We start from the raw sequence: 21,019 nt of genomic DNA on the forward strand, positions 1-21,019 counted from the left end.
GTAATCTAGGTTGTAGGTTATTCTCTTTCATTACTTTCAGGACGTCCTGCCATTCCCTTCTGGCCTGGAGGGTTTCTATTGATAGGTCAGCTGTTATCCTTATGGGAATCCCTTTGTGTGTTATTTGTTGTTTTTCCCTTGCTGCTTTTAATATTTGTTCTTTGTGTTTGATCTTTGTTAATTTGATTAATATGTGTCTTGGGGTGTTTCGCCTTGGGTTTATCCTGTTTGGGACTCTCTGGGTTTCTTGGATTTGGGTGGCTATTTCCTTCCCCATTTTAGGGAAGTTTTCAGCTATTATCTCCTTGAGTATTTTCTCATGGCCTTTCTTTTTGTCTTCTTCTTCTGGGACTCCCTATGATTCGAATGTTGGGGCGTTTCACATTGTCCCAGAGGTCCCTGAGGTTGTCCTCATTTCTTTTGATCCTTTTTTCTTTTTTCCTCTCTGCTTCATTTATTTCCACCATTTTATCTTCTACCTCACTTATCCTATCTTCTGCCTCTGTTATTCTACTCTTGGTTCCCTCCAAAGTGTTTTTGATCTCATTCATTGCATTATTCATTTTTTTTTTAAATTATTTAAGACCTTTATTAACAGGTGCTTGCAGTTTGTTGACTTTTTTTTTTGAAAAAATCAAGCTGTAAACTTTTATTACAAATTAAAAATGAGGTTCTTAAAAATCTCAACTTGACCAGATATGAAACAATTTAAAAACCTTTAAAGGTGTATTGAGAAAAAACAGGCTTTTTTTTTTTTTTAAAAAAAACACGTTTGTCATTACCAAAAAGAGACGTCTTTAGGTAAAAATAATAAAAAACCCCATGCTGCATAGATAATGCAGATAGTTCTAGTTATCTGGTCAACAGGCAAAAAGCAAGCACTTAAGGTCTTCAGCTCCAATCTTTTGTTCATTTCTTATTGCTGGAATTTCATATTCATTTCTTCTTGTTGGATGACTAAACCGGATGATGGTAGAGATGGTAAGCCGGCATTTACTCAGCCCCGCCCTGCTCAGCCTCGGGAGCGGACGAATTCTCAGCTGGTGGATCGGCTGCTTTTGTCTCTTTGCCATCTTGTGGTTTAGGGTTTTCTGGGCGTCTGCGTCGGTAATTGAAGTTGCGGCGGTACCGACGTTGAGGTGGTTGCTGACCTTGGGTCTCATCTCCTTGATTTTCCTTATCTTCTTCATTGCCGTCCTCTCTGGGCTGTCTTTGGCGAGGAGGGCCCCTGCGGAATCGTGGTCTATAACCCCGATACATATTCTGTCTCACTGGTCTACCTTGTTCTCCTGCACCCTGGTTGTCAGCACCCTCCATCACTTCTCCCTGCACAGGAGGGTTGGAGTACTGTGGTCGACGCCCATAGGGTCTCCGCATGTAGTAAGGTGGGAACCTCCGCCTGCGGTAGGGCCGGCGCTGTTGGGCCTGGCCTTCGGGAGCGCTCTCCGATCCCTCATTCTTTTCCCCACTCTCACTATTCTGGTAATTCTGCTGGTAATTGCGTGGAGGACCCCTGCGACGTGGATAGCGCCTATAATGGTTACGGTCTGCTGCGTATTTACTGCCTTGCACTGGAACTCCACCAGGGCCTGTAACATTTGCTGCCTCCGCACCCTTTTCTCCTTCAACAACATCAAACTCCACAGTCTCTCCATCTCCTACACTGCGAAGGTACTTCCTGGGGTTATTCTTCTTTATGGCAGTCTGGTGTACAAATACATCTTCCTTGGTGTCATTCCTGTTGATGAAACCATATCCGTTCCTTACATTGAACCATTTTACTGTTCCCAAAACCTTCGTTGCGATGACCTTCTTGTCCCCGCCAGCAGGCGCCGCCGATGTGAGGCCGCCCGGGCCGCCGCTCCCTGCGCCGCTGCCCGTCGTGCCGGGCTTGGTGTCGGCAGCGCTGAGGGCGGGGGCGGCGGGGGGGGCGGCGGGCGGCTGCTGGGTCTCGGCCTCGCTGCTCATGGTTGCGGTGATGGTGACTGGGGCCGGCTGCGGCAGCTGCGGCTCCTCCCGGGGTGTGATGGTAACTAGGCCGGCGGCGGCGGTGGGGCTGCTCAGGGCTCTCTGGGGTCCGCTCTCCGCTCCCGCTACCGATTGAACTCTGCATTATTCATTTTTAATTGACTCTTTTTTATTTCTTCTAGGTCTTTATTAAACAATTCTTGTATCTTTTCAATCTTTGTCTCCAGGCTATTTATCTGTAACTCCATTTTGTTTTCAAGATTTTGGATCATTTTTATTATCATTATACTAAATTCTTTTTCAGGTAGATTCCCTATCTCCTCCTCTTTTGTTTGACTTGGTGGGCATTTTTCATGTTCCTTTACCTGTTGGGTATTTCTTTGCCTTTTCATCTTGTTTAGATTGCTGTGTCTGGAGTGGACTTTCTGTATTCTGGAGGTCTGTGGTTCCTTTTTATTGTGGAGGATTTACCCAGTGGGTGGGGTTAGACGATTGGCTTGTCAAGGTTTCCTGGTTAGGGAAGCTTGCGTCAGTGTACTGGTGCGTGGAACTTGATTTCTTCTCTTTGGAGAGCAATGGAGTGCCCAGTAATGAGTTTTGACATGGGTCTATGTGTTAGGTGTGACCTTGGGCAGCCTGTATGTTGACATTCGGGGCTATGTTCCTGTGTTGCTGGAGAATTTGCATGGTATGTCTTGCTCTAAAACTTATTGGCTCTTGGGTGGTGGTTGGTTTCAGTGTAGGTATGGAGGCTTTTGGACGGTCACTTATCACTTAAAGTTCCATGTAGTCAGGAGTTTTCTGGTGTTCTCAGGTTTTGGGCTTAAGTCTCCTGCCTCTGGATTTCAGTTTTATTCTTCCTGCAGTCTCGGGACTTCTCCAACTATACAGCACTGATAATAAAACTTCTAGGTTAATGGCGAAAAGATTCTCCCCCATTAGGGACACCCAGAGAGGTTCACAGAGTTACATGAAGAAGAGGAGAGGGAGGAGGGAGATAGAGATGAGCAGGAGGAGAAAAAGGGGGACTCAAGAGGAGAGAGACAGATCTACGCAGCTGTCTGTTCCCAGAGTGTTCTCCGTATCTCAGACACCTACAAAGATTCACAGAATTGGATTGGGAAGAGAAGGGGAAAGGAGGAAATAGAGGTGTTCTGAGGTAGAAAACAGAGAGTCAAGATTGGGAGAGAATAATCTTCGGTTTAAAGATAGGGCTTCTCTTTTTTTTTTTTTTGTAAGGTTATAGTGTAGTGAAAATGAAAATGAAGAGTAGTAGAGGAGTACTAGAGGACTTTAAAAGAAATAAGAGAAAAAGAAAAATAGAAAATGAAAGAGAAAACGGAAAGAAAAAAAAAGAAGAAAAAAGAAAAAAAAAAGAAAACAAAAAAAACAAAAAAAAAGAAAGAAAGAAAAAAAAAATTTTTTTTTTCCCCTAATTAAAAAAATCGTAAAAATCTATGAAAATGAAAGTTAAGGAGTAATGGGGGAGTAATAGGGAATTTTAAAGGAAAATAAAAGAGAAAAAATAAAAAAGAAAAAATATAAAAAGAAAAAAAAAATTTTTTTTTCCCTTACTTAGAAAAAAAAAAAGTAAAAATATATCTAGGAATTTCTCTGGAGCTGTTGCGGTCAGTGTGGGTTCGGCTCAGTTTCAGATAGCTCCTCGTTCCAGCTTACATTTCTCGATATCTACAGGGCCCTTCCGGTGAAGTCGGTGTTTTCTACAGGGATTTTAATCTGTTGCACCAGTCCCTTCTGAAGCGCTTCCCTTTGTTTATTTGGCTTCTGTTTGCCGGTCTCTTCAGAGCCTCATTTCCGCCCTGACACAGGCAGGCGGAGGTGGACTCTTATTCAGTTAGCTAGTTCCGTTGCACTGCTGGGAGGGGCTGACGCTGCGGGGATGGGCTGGCGCTGCGGGGCGGGGCTGACGCTGCGGGGAGGGGCTGACGCTGCTTTCTCCGTCTGCGCTGCTCAGGCTCCCGGCTGTTCTATATGGAGCGCGCCCCGCGCTGCGCTAGGTTCCAGCCCTCGGGTGTTACACAAAAGCGCGGAAGGAAAAGCTGCGCCTGCTCTCTGTGCCTTCCCCGTCAGAGCGGTCCAGGCAGCGAGGGGCTTGATGGGCGCGCTATCCCCAGGTGTGGCGCACTCACTCCCTTCCGCGGACCCAGTCTCAGTTTCCGCTGGCGCCAGTCGGGTGCGCGCGCCTTCCGCCCTCTGCGTCCCCAGCCCCAGTCCCCGCCCGCGCCGGTCGGGTGCCTGCGCCCTGTGTCTCACCGCGACCCTCCCCTCCCCCCTGCCTCCTGCCTCCCGCGGGGCTGGGCCGGTCCGCAGCCTGCGAGCTCTTCTCCGGACTTTCTCCTTCCCTTTGTTCTGCGAACGGCAGTGTGTTCCGGCCGGTTAATTTTCTCTCTCTCTTTTGGTCTCCCACAGTTCAAGTTGGCACCTCACAGAAGCTCCCTCCGATTGTCCTCAGGGCACTCAGGCCCGGACCCTAGCCCAAGCAAGGCCGCCTAAGACTCCCTTCCCGGGACGGGTCTCCGTCCTTAGCTCTTTTGTCTCACTTTTTATCTTTTATATTTTGTTCTACCTCGTTTCGAAGACAATGGTCTGCTTTTCTGGGCACCTGATGACCTCAGCTAGCGATCAGAAGTTGTTTTGTGAAGTTTGCTCTGCATTCAGTTATTCTTTTGATGAATTTGTAGGAGAGAAAGTGGTCTCCCGGTCCTACTCCTCCGCCATCTTGGCTCCTCCCCAATCCATCCCCTTTCAAAACTGCTGCCCCTCTGCCTTGAAGGGTTTTGCTCCTAACTGACCACCTACTGAACTCCTAATCATCACTCAATATAGATCTTAAATATCACCCTCTATTGGGTCTTTTATTTGGCCTCTATCAGAATTTAATTGCTTCCTTTGTGTTCTCACAGAACCTACAAAACAGTAGTCATCACAAGATTGCTCCTTATCTTATGCTTGTCCCTGATTCTTTTTTTTTTTTTCATTTATTTTTATTAGTTGGAGGCTAATTACTTTACAATATTGTAGTGGGTTTTGTCATACATTGACATGAATCAGCCATGGATTTACATGTATTCCCCATCCCGATCCCCCCACCCACCTCCGTCTCTACCCAATCCCTCTGAGTCTTCCCAGTGCACCAGGCCCGAGCACTTGTCTCATGCATCCAACCTGGGCTGGTGATCTGTTTCACCCTAGATAATATACATGTTTCGATGCTGTTCTCTCGAAACATCCCACCCTTGCCTTCTCCCACAGAGTCCAAAAGTCTGTTCTGTATATCTGTGTCTCTTTTTCTATTTTGCATATAGGGTTATCATTACCATCTTTCTGAATTCCATATATATGTGTTAGTATGCTGTAATGTTCTTTATCTTTCTGGCTTACTTTACTCTGTATAACAGGCTCCAGTTTCATCCATCTCATTAGAACTGATTCAAATGAATTCTTTTTAATGGCTGAGTAATATTCCATGGTGTATATGTACCACAGCTTCCTTATCCATTCATCTGCTGATGGGCATCTAGGTTGCTTCCATGTCCTGGCTATTATAAACAGTGCTGCGATGAACATTGGGGTGCACGCTCTTAATTTATGTAAGTGCAATATCTTGCACTCACCTGGTAATCTAAATTGTTTGTAGTACTGGGCAACCACATGCAAAAGAATGAAAGTAGACCACTATTTTACAATATACACAGAAAGCAATTCAAAAGGATTAAACACTTGAATATAAGACCTGAAGTCATAAACATTCTAGAAGAAAACAGGTAGTAGGCTCTTTGACAGTTGTCTTAGCAATATCTTTTTGGATATGTCTCCTAAGGAAAGGAAAGTGAAAGCAAAAATAAATGGGACTACATCACACTAAAATGTTTTTGCACAGAAAAGTGAAGTGAAAGTGAAAGTCCCTCAGTCATGTCTGACTCTTTGCGACCCTGTGGACTATATAATCCATGGAATTCTCCAGGCTAGAATACTGGAGTGGGTAGCCTTTCCCTTCTCCAGGGACCCAACCCAGGGATCAAACCCAGGTCTCCCGCATTGCAGGTGGATTCTTTACCAACTGAGCTATCAGGGAAGCCCATAGCAAAGGAATCCCATCAACAAAATAAAAAGATAACCTACCAAATGATAGAAAATATTTGTGAATCAAATATATAAGGGAGTAATACCCAAAAAGTATAAAGAACAATTGCAAGCCAAAAACCAGAAAGGCAAACAACCCAATTAAAAAATAGGCAGAGGATCTGAATATACAGAAGACATACTGATGGTCAACAGGTACATGAAAAGATGTCCAACATCACTAATTATTAGGGGAATGCTAATCAAAACCACTATAAGACATTATCTCACATCCATTAGAATGGTTATTACCAAAAAGGCAAGGAATAACAGGTGTTGGAGAGGATGTGGAGAAAACAGAACTTTTATACCCTACTGGTAAGAATGTAAATTGGTGTAACCCCTGTGGAAAACAGTATAGAGACTGCTCAAAACATTAAGAATAGAACTACGATATTATCCAGCAATTCCACTTTTGGGTATTTATCCAAATAACATTAAAACAATAACGTGAAAAGACATATGTACCCTTATGCTCACTGCAACATTATTTACAATAGCCAAGATAGAGACATCATCTAAGTGCCCATCAATGGATAAAGGGTAAAGAAGATGAAAGAAAGTGTTAATCATTCAGTTGTTCCAACACTCTGTGATCCCTTTGACTATAGCCCTCCGGGGTCCTCTGTCCATGGAATTCTCTAGGCAAGATCCTGGAGTGGGTTGCCATTTCCTTCTCCACGGGATCTTTCTGACCCAGGGAATGAATCTGAGTCTCCTGCATTGCAGATGGAGCTTTTATTGTCTGAGTCACCAAGGAAGCCCCAGAGAAGATGAGGCATTTATATACTGGAATTGTATTTAGCCATAAAACAAAAATGAAATCTTGCTCCTTCTGATAGTATGGATAGGCTTTCAGTGTGTTATGATAATTTAAATAAGTCAAATGAAGAAAGACAAATATTGTATGATTTCACTCATGTGTGGAATATAAAGATTAAAAACAAAACAAACACATAGATACAGAGAACAGAGTAGTGGTTACCAGAGGGGATGGGGTGGGGGAAGACAAAATGAGTAAAGGGGATCAAACATGTAATGCTAGACAAAACTAAACATTTGGTGAGGAGAGAGATGTATTGTATAACAGAAGATAAAATATAATGTTGTGCACATGAAACATAATATAAAACAATGTTACCACACACACAAAAAATGTTTGCCATGTTGAAAGAATCTTGTGGATTACTCTGATTTTCTGCGGCTGTGTTTTGGAAGAATGGGTCAGTGGCTGTGTTGTGTTCAGTCGCTCAGTAGTGTCCGGCTCTTTGCAACTGCATGGACTGTAGCCCCCCAGGCTCCCCTGTCCATGGGGACCTTCCAGGCAAGAATACTGGAGTGGGTTGCGATGCCCTCCTCAGAGGAATCTTCCCAACCCAGGGTTCAAACTGAGGTTTCCACATTGCAGGCAGATTCTTTACCATCTGAGCCACCAGGGTTAGTGGCAGTTATGCTCATTTGGAAGTAGAAAAAGGCAAAATGAAATAGAGCCTAAGAAAGCATCCCAGAGTTAAACTGGCTTTCCCTCATTATAATATTTTTATTATGCTACATTCTATTGGTAGTTGCCCAGACCATGTACATAATAAATACTTCAGTAGATTGATCAGGTTTACAATGTTTTCCAGTCACCTGATAGAAAGGATTCCTTTGAAGAAGGGGAGAAAAAATAAAGGAGATCTGCCACATCCATATAGTTGATAAAACTGTTCTTTCTCCATTCCCTTGTTTTTCATCTCTCAAAACATTACTATCTGAAAGGAACAAAATTATTTTATGATAAGTTTTGTGAATTTAAAAAAATGACAGGTTACATGCTGTTTCTCTCAAAAACATTTTTTAAAACATTTATATCCTTGCACTCTGTTGCTGCCTCTCTCAATAAATCTTTAGTGTCAGAAGATTATTTCTGGTTTACAAATTCATATCAGCAATGCAACTGATTTAAATCTATCCCTTCTACCACTTTTCAGCCTATGGGCTAGCATTAGGTATGAAAATATCTCTCTTCTGATAGTACCTTCCCTGTACCACAATGTACCCTACTTTTTCCATCCTTTGCCCCTCACTCTGCTGTTTCATTTGTCTACACTGTACTCCTCCCACAAGATTCTTTCCTGACTAGTGCTCTGGTCTCCTGACAGCATATTTTACTATTTTCTGATGCTATACTCAACTCGCACGTCGCCCATGAGCCATTCTTTGAAATGTCAGCCTCAGTTTATCTCACCCTCCACCCATCTTCCACTATATGTGCCCCATCACAGCAGAGAGTTCAAACCAGGTTGCAGTATGTATGTGTAGGATATATCTCAACTCCTAGAAAACTTGGATATTGAGTTAAGAACTGGCTAAAATGTCTGTCCTCAAAGAGCTTAGGAAAATATCTACATATTGTAGGCAAGCAGTATGCTAACAGACATATGTTAAATTGAACATTTAAAAATATGCTTAATTAACTAGGCTTCTCTGAAGCAAATGCATTCTCTCACTTTTAAGCCATGACATTTTATAACAGCAATTTATGTTACATAATATTTCTAAGAATATACTTTCATTAAGGTCCAAGATGTTTCTTTTATTGGATATCATTTTAAAATATGAAGTTCCCGGGATCAACATTTAATGGAAAAGAAACTGGCAAGAAAGGAGAGAGAGTTCAATTAAAAATAGAGATTATGCATTTATATTGCCAAACCAGTCAATATTCCAATTCACTAGCTGATATTACTGAACCCTAAGATGCTTTTAGTTATATCAAGGCCTTTTAGTCCCCTCATTGGTGAGAATAGTTCATTGCTCTTCTACAATTAATTTGAAGGATACAGGAAAAAAAGAAGGAATTGTAATAGCATAATCTGTTATAGCTTGTGATAGCAAAAGGAGATTTCTGCTGGGCTTTGAGCACCGTGGACCCAGAAATAGCTTATACTTCTTTTTCATAAGTCTTCTTTATCTAAGAGCTCATTTTTATGTAAGGACATCCTGCTGGACTTTTTCCATTTCTTCCATATGTTCTATGTTCTACCATTCTAGGGTTCTCTTGGTATTATATCACACACCATTTTTTTTTCTTGGTGAAGTCCTTCAGCAGGGAAAACTTGGACATGGACTGATTTTCACATCACTTTGAAATGTTCAGCACAAACTTAAATATAAAGATCAAACCTGGTCTTCTTACTATCTCTGTTCTGTTGATTCATTTGTTTTTGCTGGACCATTAAACTTATGAGAGAGACTAGTGTGTTCAGTTCTGTGTTTTTTAAAGTACAAAGATGTCACTGAGCCCAATCTCTGACCTGTGGTTTTCAGAGCATACATCCCAAAGTTTTTTCTCTCTCTGAGTGTTTACCAAGGGGGAGGGGAAAACTGGATGAGAGGAAAGCGCCTCCCCCACTTGTGCATCCAACCTCCAGCACAAAACATAAGCGGAATGAAAATCAGAGAGAGGTCTATGAGAATGCATCCAGGACCACATACATGTTCCCCAGTGTCCACAGCTGCAACCTCCACTCCGAACCTCCGGGGTCTTGATTCTAAGTGGCTGTGAAAAGCCTCTGAGGGGTCTGTGTTAGCGAGAGACCATGAAAGCTGCCATCCCCAGCTGAGTGCATCTCTGTTCAAATTGGGCTTATGCCCAGTTTGAACAGAGAATCAGTTTACTTCCCTTGTTTCTAAGGGCACATTTCTCTATACTTCCTCATGTGCAGGGGTGAACTGGAAACAATAATATTCATTTATAAAATAAATCGTAGTGTTAATTATTATAAATGAATGTTTGCAAATACCTAAACAGCACTGTGATATGGAAGTGTATGGGTATCTGAAGAGCCATGCATTCTGGCCTCTTCTTATGAAAGTACATATTTATTAGAAATTATTTAACATTCAGGAGCTACAATCTTTAAATTCTGTAGTGACACTTAGTATCTGGATATTCTCCGGTTTATGAATCCTGAGATACATATAGCCCTGTGATAGTATTGCTATCTTTATTGAGTGCAATCTTAAGGTAATTGAATATCCTCTGCTTCTGCTATTTCTTCTATCCTGTGTGCTATCTTCCTCTTTCTTTCTAACTCACCCAACAAATATAGTAATACATGCACAAACACACACACACACACACACACACACACCATAATTCTGAACAATTCCTTAAATTATTCCAGAAATTTTTCTAAGCAATGCTTTGTTTTCGGAATTTGTTGCTTTGGAACTCCAGCACCAAATTCACAGCCTGGACCATGCCGTGTATTAGTGGATGTCTGGGCAGACATCCAATAAAGCTGAGTAGCTCCGTATCATTAGTGGGATGATGGTATTTCAGCTCCTCTTCCTTTCATTCTTCTTTAGTTTACTATCAGTACCACTGAGCTTAATGAACCAAACTGCCTGCTCATGCATTAAAAACAGAGAAGCACATTCTGCCACAGGAAAAAAAATGCTATGTTCTACTTTCTATAACAAGGAGATTCAACCTGTCAATCCTAAAGGAAATCAGTCCTGAATATTCATTGGAAGGACTGATGCTGAAGCTGAAACTCCAATACTTTGTCCACCTGATGTGAAGAACTGACCAATTGGAAAAGACCCTGATTCTGGGAAAGATTGAAGGTGGGAGGAGAAGGGGATGACAGAAGATGAGATGGTTGGATGGCATCACTGATGCAATGGACATGAGTTTGAGTAGGCTCCAGGAGTTAGTAATGGACAGGGAAGCCTGGTGTGCTGCAGTCTATGGGGTCGTAAAGAGTGGGACAGGACTGAGCAACAGAACTGAACTGAACTTTCTACAGCAGACACTTTAAAACACATAAAGTAGGAAAGGAAGTATAAGAACATTTTTATAATGAGGAGATGTTAATAAAACCATTTGAAATATTCAAATATAGAATGTACTGATTTGTAAACTGTAGAGTGCCTTCACAATTAGCATACATTCATCATAATATATAATCATTGATTAATATTAGTACTAGCTACTGTGATACTTTGGTACTAGTTATATTAATATTAATATACTCATTATAATAAACTGTCAGTGGTGACCACTGTGTAAAATGATATTAGAGAATATTACCTAGATTTTGCATTTGAATCTTATTTCACATTGTCTCTGGTACTTTAAGTAGATACTGACTTAGAAGTAAAAGGATACTTGTACTGCTAAAACTACTAAAATCCCTAATCATAAAATCAAAAGGTTCTTTTTAAATACAAGAATGTGTAAAGTTTTTATTATAGTGGACCTAAAAGTCATAATACTGTTTTTAAATAAAGGAGTGATTATACACCTCAGGTGGCTAAAGTAATACATAAATGATACGGGAGGTACTCTGAAATTTGGCCCCATATTTTGTGGTATTGAAGTCACTTGGACATGTCAAATTGCAATGATATGGTTTTACTGAACTGTTTGCAAACATTTCTGGCTGTTAAAATAATTCATTTTGCTCACTTGCATCTCTGTGAGAGGAAGGTGCAAGAAAAGCTACCCAGGGTTTTCATTCTCATCAACTGTGTGTTCACCTAATTCAGCTCTGCTGCACACACCAGAAATGGACATTTGAATCACAAGTGATTTTTGAAGAGAGAGACAGGCCTTGGAAGACCATGGGTGTTTGACAGCAGCCACGACAAAGGAACCACAAGGCAGGTTCAGAGGGAGAAGGCGGAGAATGGGAAAGATAAAATGAAACTGTCTGGCAATCTTCCTTCATTCTTGAAGTAAACTTATTTTTCTCTCCATTTCCTTAACAAGAAATGCACTGCATGGTGTTTATGAGTTTTTTTTCAACATTTAGAACCTCTTAAAAGCAGTCAGGGCTCCTCCCTATGAAAGCTGTGACTTTCCCACAATAATTTTCTGTAATTGTGCCAAAGAGCTAAAAATAAAAAAATTACATAAGAAGTTTTGCCACAGTGAGAATCACAAGCTCAGTTTCAGAACTGAGTCATCATCTTCACGTTTTAGGAGGATAGATCCAGGTTAGAAAACTCGCTGATTGCCTTGATCCTGCTTGTGCTGTTTGAAATATAGTCTACGGTATGGCTATCAATAACTGCTAGGAACTCTGGCCATAATCGAGTAGAAAGCTGTAAAGTCTATTGTACTGAGAAAGTAAATGCAGTAAGAACCACAACAGGCTGAGGTTTATTGAGAAAGTCCTGATTACTGTGCAGGCTGAGTACCTCTGATCCGGGGCCAAGGCTGCACAAAGTAGTTACAGAATTTATCGACTCTTATTTAAACTAAATGGATATCTAGTTCTCTCCATTTTATTTCTCTTCATCATGCAGCAGAACACAATTTTTTGGTTTATCAGTAAACTTCTGTCTCTCCCATCCTTTAAGTCATTTGTCACACTTCTCAAGGTCACAAGGGAGCCTCATAAAGGAAATATTTGTGTTGATTGATTGTTTCTGTGATGCTTTGCCTACTGGTGCTACTAAATGACCCTTTTGTATTTTCAATGAAATAACTAAAGAATAGGGAGAGGGACTAGAGAATTCTGTTAACAAGATACATATGGCATGCTATTCCCTAGATTCTGGGTCCCTGCATCCCCAGGCCCTTGTCCTTTATACCCTGATGAAAATGAGAACTTTGCCCACTAAACACCACTACAAGGGAAGTAGATACCCTCTGATTCTGGAATTAAAGCATTCCGAAGCATTTGTCGCTGTCATAGTTGTTTAGTCAATAGGTCATATTTGATTCTTCATAACCCCATAGACTGCAACATGACAAGCTCCTCTGATTCCACTGTCTCCCAGAGTTTGCTCAAATTTATGTCCACTGAGTCAATGATGGAGAAGGCAATGGCAACCCACTTCAGTACTCTTGCCTGGAAAATCCCATGGATGGAGGAGCCTGGTAGGCTACAGTCCACTGGGTCGCTAAGAGTCGGACACGACTGAGCGACTTCACTTTCACTTTTCACTTTCATGCATTGGAGAAGGAAATGGCAACCCACTCCAGTGTTCTTGCCTGGAGAATCCCAGGGATGGGGGAGCCTGGTGGGCTGCCGTCTATGGGGTCACACAGAGTTGGACACGACTGAAGTGACTTGGCAGCAGCAGCAGCGCATGTATGGATGTGAGATTTGGACTATAAAGAAAGCTGAGCACTGAAGAATTGATGTTTTTGAACTGTGGTGATGGAGAAGACTCTTGAGAGTCCCTTGGATTGCAAGGAGATCCAACCAGTCAATTCGAAAGGAAATCAGTCCTGAATATTCATTTGAAGGACTGATGTTGAAGCTGAAACTACAATACTTTCGCCACCTGATGTGAAGAACTGACTAATTTGAAAAGACCCTGATGCTGGGAAAGATTGAAGGTGGGAGGAGAAGGGGATGACAGAGGATGAGATGGTTGGATGGCATCACCAATTCAGTGGACATGAGTTTGAGTAAACTCCAGGAGTTGGTGTTGGACAGGGAGACCTGGTGTACTGCAGTCATTGGGGGTCACATGACTGAGCGACTGAGCTGAACTGATTGATCATATCTGCACATGACTACAGCAAAAGCCATAGCTTTGACCACAGGGACCTTTGTTGGCAAGTAATGTCTCTGCTTTTCAATATGCTATCTAGATTTGTCATGGTTTTCTTTCAGGAGCCAACATAGAAGAAACTCTCTTCTTTTTCTTACACTATACTTCTGCATTCTGAGAAAGAAACAAAGTTCAGTCCTGAGATAATTTTTACCATAACTATGTATGTCAGTTGTTGAAAGAATGGGACAATTACTTCAATTCTATGAAGCTAGAATAATGTGTGTGGAATAACGTCTGGATAGACCAGTGTATTGATTTTATTCAAGTATATTCCTCTAGGTGTCAGCTCTTTGCATTTCTTAACAGTTTAGAAAACTGAAAGTTATGCAAGCAAACATTTTGTCTATAGCTGCTGTGCTTTGTATGTATGTTTTGCTATCTCTGTTTTGTGTTTCTGAGCAAAGACATGATACCATGAATATAAGAAGTTTGGTTTGGTTTAGTCGCTAAGTTGTGTCTGAGTCTTGTGACCCCATGAACTGTAACCTGCCACGCTTCTCTGTCCATGAGATTTTCCAGGCAAGAATACTGGAGTTGGTTGCCATTTCCTTCTCCATAATAATTTTACTAAGTATTATTTAATTAATGAGAGATGTTAGATGATCCATACATAGAAGAGAAAAGGATCCATTCCCTGTGATATTATAATCTCTGTTTTCCCTTTATCTGTGACATCATGATCTTACCTTTCTCAATCCACATCAATAATGACATTTCCCACTGCTGTATTTTTTTTTAATTTCATGTTTATTGAGCACGCAGTCAATTTGCATATAAAGAAATGAGCCCTTTTAGGAGTAGAGCTCTATGAGTTTGGACAAATACACACAGTCGTGGATACTCGTACATTCCTCTCAGCTTGACTAACTTTTACACAGATTGCTTTCTACCTCTAGGTTCTGACCTCCCTTTTCCTAGAGCATATACTTAACATACCGTGTTTTGAAAAGGCAGAGGAATCAGAGATCAAATTGCCAACAACAGTTGGATTATCAAAAAACCAAAAGAGCTCCAGTAAAACATCTATTCTGCTCTATTGACTATGCCGAAGCCTTTGACTGTGTGGACCACAACAAACTGTGGGATATTCTGAAAGAGATGGGAATACCAGACCACCTGACCTGCCTCTTGAGAAACTTGTATGCAGGTCAGGAAGCAACAGTTAGAACTGGACATGGAACAACAGACTGGTTCCAAATAGGAAAAGGAGTACCTCAAGGCTGTATATTGTCACCTGCTTATTTAACTTATATGCAGAGTACATCATGAGAAATGCTGGGCTGTAGAAAGCACAAGTTGGAGTCAAGATTACCGGGAGAAATATCAATAACCTCCGATATGCAGATGACACCACACTTATGGCAGAAAGCGAAGAGGAACTAAAGAGACTCTTGATGAAGGTGAAAGAGGAGAGTGGAAAAACTTGCTTAAAACTCAACATTCAGAAAACTAAGATCATGACATCCAGTCTCATCAATTCATGACAAATAGATGGGGAAACAATGGAAACAGTGACAGACTTCTTTTTTTCTTGGACTCCAAAATCCCTGCAGATGGTGAATGGAGTCATGAAATTAAAAGACACTTGCTCCTTGGAAGAAAAGATATGACAAACCTAGACAGCATACTAAAAAGCAGAGACATCCTTTTGCTGACAAATGTCCATCTAGTCAAAGCTCTGGTTTTTCCGGTAGCCATGTAAGGATGTGAGAACAGGACTATAAAGAAAGCTGAGTGCCAAAGAATTGATGCTTTTGAACTGTGGTGTTGGAGAAGACTCTTGAGAGATGTTCATTTGAAAAATATGCTAGACATATTTCATTAAAGACTTTTGTCTAAAAACCAAGAGAGAATAAGATTTCCTAAAAAGAATTCTTACATTTTTGATAACAAGTGTATAAACAATACACACAAGCAGGCACACTTTTGATATCACATTTTTTGTTTTATATGCATATTGTTTAAAAAAATGGAAGTACTTAAATTTCAAGAGTCTCGATTTTAACATCAGAAAATCAATTTGAGCATATAGTATCATTTATGATTTAAGCCAGTGTTTATCAAAATGAGTTACATGAAAAATAATATTGATAGCTTTCGTTGAGTATGATTTTATAGTCAAATTATTTTACCAGTGAACAGGTTAAATAAATATAAATAGATTCATTTAGTTTAATTTGGTTAAGTGCATTTATGCATTAATCCTACTATAAATCACAAAAGGAGTTATTGAGAGGGGAACTTTTTAAACTCATTCATCTTACCCATTCTTTTTACAAGGGACATTTAATAGGACAATGATCCAAGAGACACACATCAGTATATTCTGACCTAAGATTGGGATTTGGGAGAGATAGACAATGAGGTGAAAAAGTGTTGGATTGTTCAATGAGTCTGGGTGCTGACCTCAAATGTGGATTGGCCAGATATCCAATCTTTGTCAGAAACATTAGAGCAGTGGCTAAGAGAACAACCTATAGATCTAGAGTCTTGATTCATTGGCAGAGATCCTAAGTCTGGGGAAGATTGAAGCCAGAAGAAGAGGGTGACAGAGGATGAGATGTTTGGATGGTATCACTGACTCAATGGACATGAACTTGGGCAAACTCCAGGAGATGGTGAGGGACAGGGAAGCCTAGTGTGCTGCAGTCCGTGGGCTCACAAAATGTGGTACAAAACTTGGCAACTGAACAGCATAGCCTTTTAGGCTTCTCAGGTGGCGCTAGTGGTAAGGAACCTGTCTGCCCATGCAGGAGACCCAAGAGATGTGGGTTTGATCTCTAGGTCAGGAAGATGCCCTGGAGGAGGACATGGCAATCACTCCAGTATTCTGGCCTGGAGAATCCCATGGATAGAGGAGCCTGGCAGGCTACAGTCCCTGGGGCCCAAAGAGCTGGAAATGACTCTGCAACTAATAGTTTCACTTCCTAGAATATAATATTAATATTTATAAAATATAAATATATAAATCCAGTGAAAACATCAAAAAATTCATTTTGAGTTTGAAATATCTTTGATTATCATAATTTATTAAACTTACATCATGATTTAGAGCATATTTGTAAACCCTATAATGTATACATACAATTAAGCTTGTTTTAAAAAAAATATTAGCCATCTTTTACAAAAATCATTATTCTGGTGGATGTATGGAAATTAGAATGAGGTTTATATAATATGAAATGCTTTTATGAAAAATATTTATGTAATTAGTTGATGTGTACTTCTAAAAATAGATATTTTGACTATTAGATTTCCAAATCCTTGCAAGAGTAGTTGAAAAGTGATTTCACAATTTATAATCAATAGTGAACGAAATAAATTTTATTCACCATTAATTCAATATAAGTATTCTTTTCTAAAAAGAAGCTATCACTTAGTTTTCTATCGTTTTCATTTATAGTCTCCACTCTCATATGTTTGCTTTACTATTACTCCTCTCAATATGTCTTTAATATCCTGAGATACTTAACATCCCAATTAATTATTTATAGTCATGTACTCTATAGGAGTTAAATATGGGGTTTCTGGCAGGCATAGGCATCCAGAGATATGCAGAGCCTTCTGACAACTCCATGTATCCCTATTACTCCTAGAAGCAAATGGTGAGCTGCATTAATCACAAGAACATAGAACTTCAGTTGATTTAAAATGGACTATAAGGCAGCTGTATCTTTCTCTCATTCCCACAGTCTGATGTCATTTACTGTCATTTTATGTGTGGCTCCCAGTCTGATCCAACTGATGTTGAGTTATACCTTTTATATTGTACATTTTGGTTGTTTTGTTATGTCTTCAGTCCCCTTCAGTGAAAAGCCACTATGGCTGTCATTTGTCTGAAAGGCTCTTCCCCTCTCTCTTTGTAACTCCATTCTCTCCATGAACAGCAGCTCCACAACTGTCATTCTGAATGGCAAAGATGCCTGGCCGATCCGCCTAGGCCTGCGGCACACAGAGGGTCTTCAAACAACTAATTAAGGGGAGCGGGGCCACAGCAAGGTTTACTGCTGTCCGTCAAGCCTGCGCCCACTGCTGACTCCATCAGCAAATCTGTCAAATGCAGCTCTTCCTGTGAATAAAGCCTAGCCCACTTCTCTGGTGAAGAAGGAATTGGCAGAATGTATTTAATAAAAAATAAAAGAAAGTGATAGTCATCCTTTATACAGGGTTAAGTTATTGAAAAACATATTGAGCTGGTGGAAAATTTGATAACTGATTTATACCTGTTACTGGAATACAAGGAACCCAGCTGAAAATGTCTCCATAAATTTCCAGTGGAGAAAATTTATAAGGCCACCTACAGTGTTCAAGTATATTTAGTTAGCCTTTGGAATATACTGCTAATAAGGGGCTATTAAATATTGCATATAAAATCTGATTTACATGCCCATATATAAATGCAACCCTACATCAGATTTATTATATATTGTAATTACACATATACATTCAGCTATTGTGTACATACAGATATTACACATAAACTATGTTTAAAAAATCCAGATCTCTAAGAATATATGCAAATATACATATATGATTTCAAAATAAAGTCTCTAGCAGTTGTAAAGCCAACTATTTTGAAAATACACTGAGAGATAGTATATAGCCATTGTTGTCCTTATTAACTAAAAATGTACATTGATACTACACTGATTAAGAATGTGAAGTTTGATAGCTACTATCCTCCTGAATTTCAAACCAGGATGAGGTCTTAATAGTGGAGTCAGGAAAATAAGAGAACTAATCAGTGGAACTTTTCTCAAACATTTTTTGTCTTCTAACATTGGCCCTTCACATGCAGACTGCTTAAGAAATGTTTTCATTTTTCCACCACCACACATTACACTATTCCTGATCATTCACCTGGCAGACTCCCTCAAGTATTATGTTAATACTATATTTTTCATCTACTAGTTTAAATTGCTCCTGCTACATGATTTCTTTAATCTTGAATATATTTAGTATTGCTTATAATTCATGGTAACTTACTGAATACAAATATTTTCCCTAGCCTGTAATGTATAAGACACAAAGAATCATGTTCATGTGCTCAACATAACTCTGTCTTTGTTATTTTTGCTAGATAAATACTTTGGAAGTAAAAAGAGAGGGAAGAAGAGAAGGAGGGAGACAAAGAGAAAGGAAAGAAGGAAGGGTTAATTTATGACTCATGGATTGGTTTCATCATGATTATGGAAAAGACCTACAAGGGGAAGATGAATAATTTGTTTCTTCTTCAAAGAATAATCTCAATATTATGCTTGTGGACATGAAAAGAAGGAATGTCTATTTCTCAGGGAATGCATTCATGGCCTCATTTTAAAAATTAAATCAATCCACATTAGAATGCATAGATAAGTAGTAAGGTTTGGTCAATTATGTGTGTTATTATATTTACCTATATCTCTGCTGCTGCTGCTATTGTATTTACCTGTATCTCTAATACCTCTTAAATTTTTTCAAGCATAAATTTAATAGTGAGAAATAAAAGCAGTTCACATTTTGCAGAAAATATTATTATACACAGGCATTAAACATAAATGCATACAGTGTCTATACAGTACTGTACCATACATTCTTTGAATTCTTGGTGAAGTGAAGTGAAAGTCAGTTATGTCCGATTCTTTGTGACCTCCAGGCCAGAATAATGGAGTGGGTTAGCCTTGCCTTCTCCAGGGGATCTTCCCAACCCAAAGATCAAATCCACGTCTCCCACATTGCAGGCAGATTCTTTACCAGCTGAGCCACAAGGGAAACCCAAGAGTACTGGAGTGGGTAGCTTATCTCTTCTCCAGTGGATCTTCCCAACCCAGGAAATGAACCAGGGTCTCCTGCATTGCAGGCCGATTCTTTACCAATTGAGCTAACAGAGAAATCCCTGAATTCTTGGTAATTTGTTTCAAATCTATATATGCTTAGTTAGAAGCTAATGAGGGCTTAAACATTTTTAATGAATTATTTAAGGAAAATTTAATCTATATAATATAAATTGCATATGATGGATACATACACGGCAGAGTTTCCCATCAGTCATTATGTGCATGTGTGCTAAGTCACTTCAGTCTTGTCTGACTCTGTGACCCTATGGGCTGTAGCCTTTTGGGTTCCTCTGTCCATGGGATTCTCCAGTCATTACAAAGATTCCTGAATAATGTTTAGAATGGTGGTCAGTAATGATACCATATCTAGGAATTTTTTGCAAGGTCAATCTCATATGAAATGGCATGTAGAAAACTTTGACCTTTCTCAGTTGGACATGTGAGAACTGAATTCTAACAGTGATCCATGATGTGTAATTTTTTATTACTTCGCTCCAGTGCAGATTTAGATTCTTCGTGAGAAAAGGAAGAAAAAGGGACTATGTCCTTCTTTAGTGAGTGGCCTAGACTTGCCATTCAGCATGCTTTCTGTACCAGTTGTTAGACATGCAAAGCCTCATAGTAAGTGACTGAGTGTAACATACTTTTCACTATATTACATTATTTACTACATTATTTTACTATATTCCATTATTACATTACAGTATTTACTATATTACTAAGTGTAATATAGTTTTTCATCATTTTTATTAACAGCATTTTGGAAAGCAATTCTATATGTTACTAAATATATAATTTTTTTTACTATTAACAATCATTCCTAAAATACATCTGTATGTAGTGTGTGGATGCATGTATGCATATGTGTGTGTGTGTGGATGTGTGTGTACATGTGTGTGTGTGTGTGTATGCATGTAAGTGTATATACATGCTTCCCAGGTTGCACTAGTAGTAAAGAACCCACCTGCCAATGCTTGAAACAAAAGTAATGTGAGTTCCATCCCTGGGTCAGGAAGATCCTCTGGATGAGGGCATGGCAACCCACTCCAGTATTCTTACCTAGAGAATCTGCATGGACAGGGGAGCTTGACAGACAACAGTCCACAGGGTCACAAAGAGTCAGACACAACTGAAGCAACTTAGCATGTATGCACACGTGTATATATATGTATATATCATGTATGCATCTTTAAATATTTTCTAGTTTTTGGATTTTAGGATAGGCTGTTCTTACAAAGAAATAAAATAAAAGTAAACCGGCTTGTGAATTTAGTACAACTAGTGAAACTCTATTAGTTGCAATATTCCTTGCTACTTACAGATATTATAGCATTAAAAAATTACTAAATGGTACCTATTATTTTCATTTAAGAGCTAATATCAACTACAATACTTATTCTAAGTACTAGACACAATTATTGGAAAGTAAATGTGCTTGGTAACACGACTATATAATACACCAGCAACAGGAAAATGCAAGTTCATAGTTTAAAAGATGCTTGCTCCTTGGAAGGAAAGCTCTGAGA

The 21,019-nt window shown here is 39.7% G+C and overlaps 2 protein-coding genes across 7 annotated transcripts in view; both read right to left on the minus strand.

Moving 5' to 3' along the window:
- The window catches only part of PCDH9 (protocadherin 9), a 1,103,318-nt gene that overhangs the window by 671,256 nt on the left and 411,043 nt on the right, over positions 1 to 21,019 (minus strand). The gene's annotated exons all lie outside the window — the stretch shown is intronic.
- On the minus strand, positions 574 to 2,108 carry LOC122686637 (Y-box-binding protein 1). The gene has a single exon (XM_043891818.1). The coding sequence runs from the start codon at positions 1,966 to 1,968 to the stop codon at positions 994 to 996; it is 975 nt and encodes a 324-aa protein (XP_043747753.1). The 5' UTR covers positions 1,969 to 2,108; the 3' UTR covers positions 574 to 993.

This window comes from Cervus elaphus, chromosome 30 (assembly GCF_910594005.1).
Source record: "Cervus elaphus chromosome 30, mCerEla1.1, whole genome shotgun sequence".
Classification (NCBI taxonomy): domain Eukaryota; kingdom Metazoa; phylum Chordata; class Mammalia; order Artiodactyla; family Cervidae; genus Cervus; species Cervus elaphus.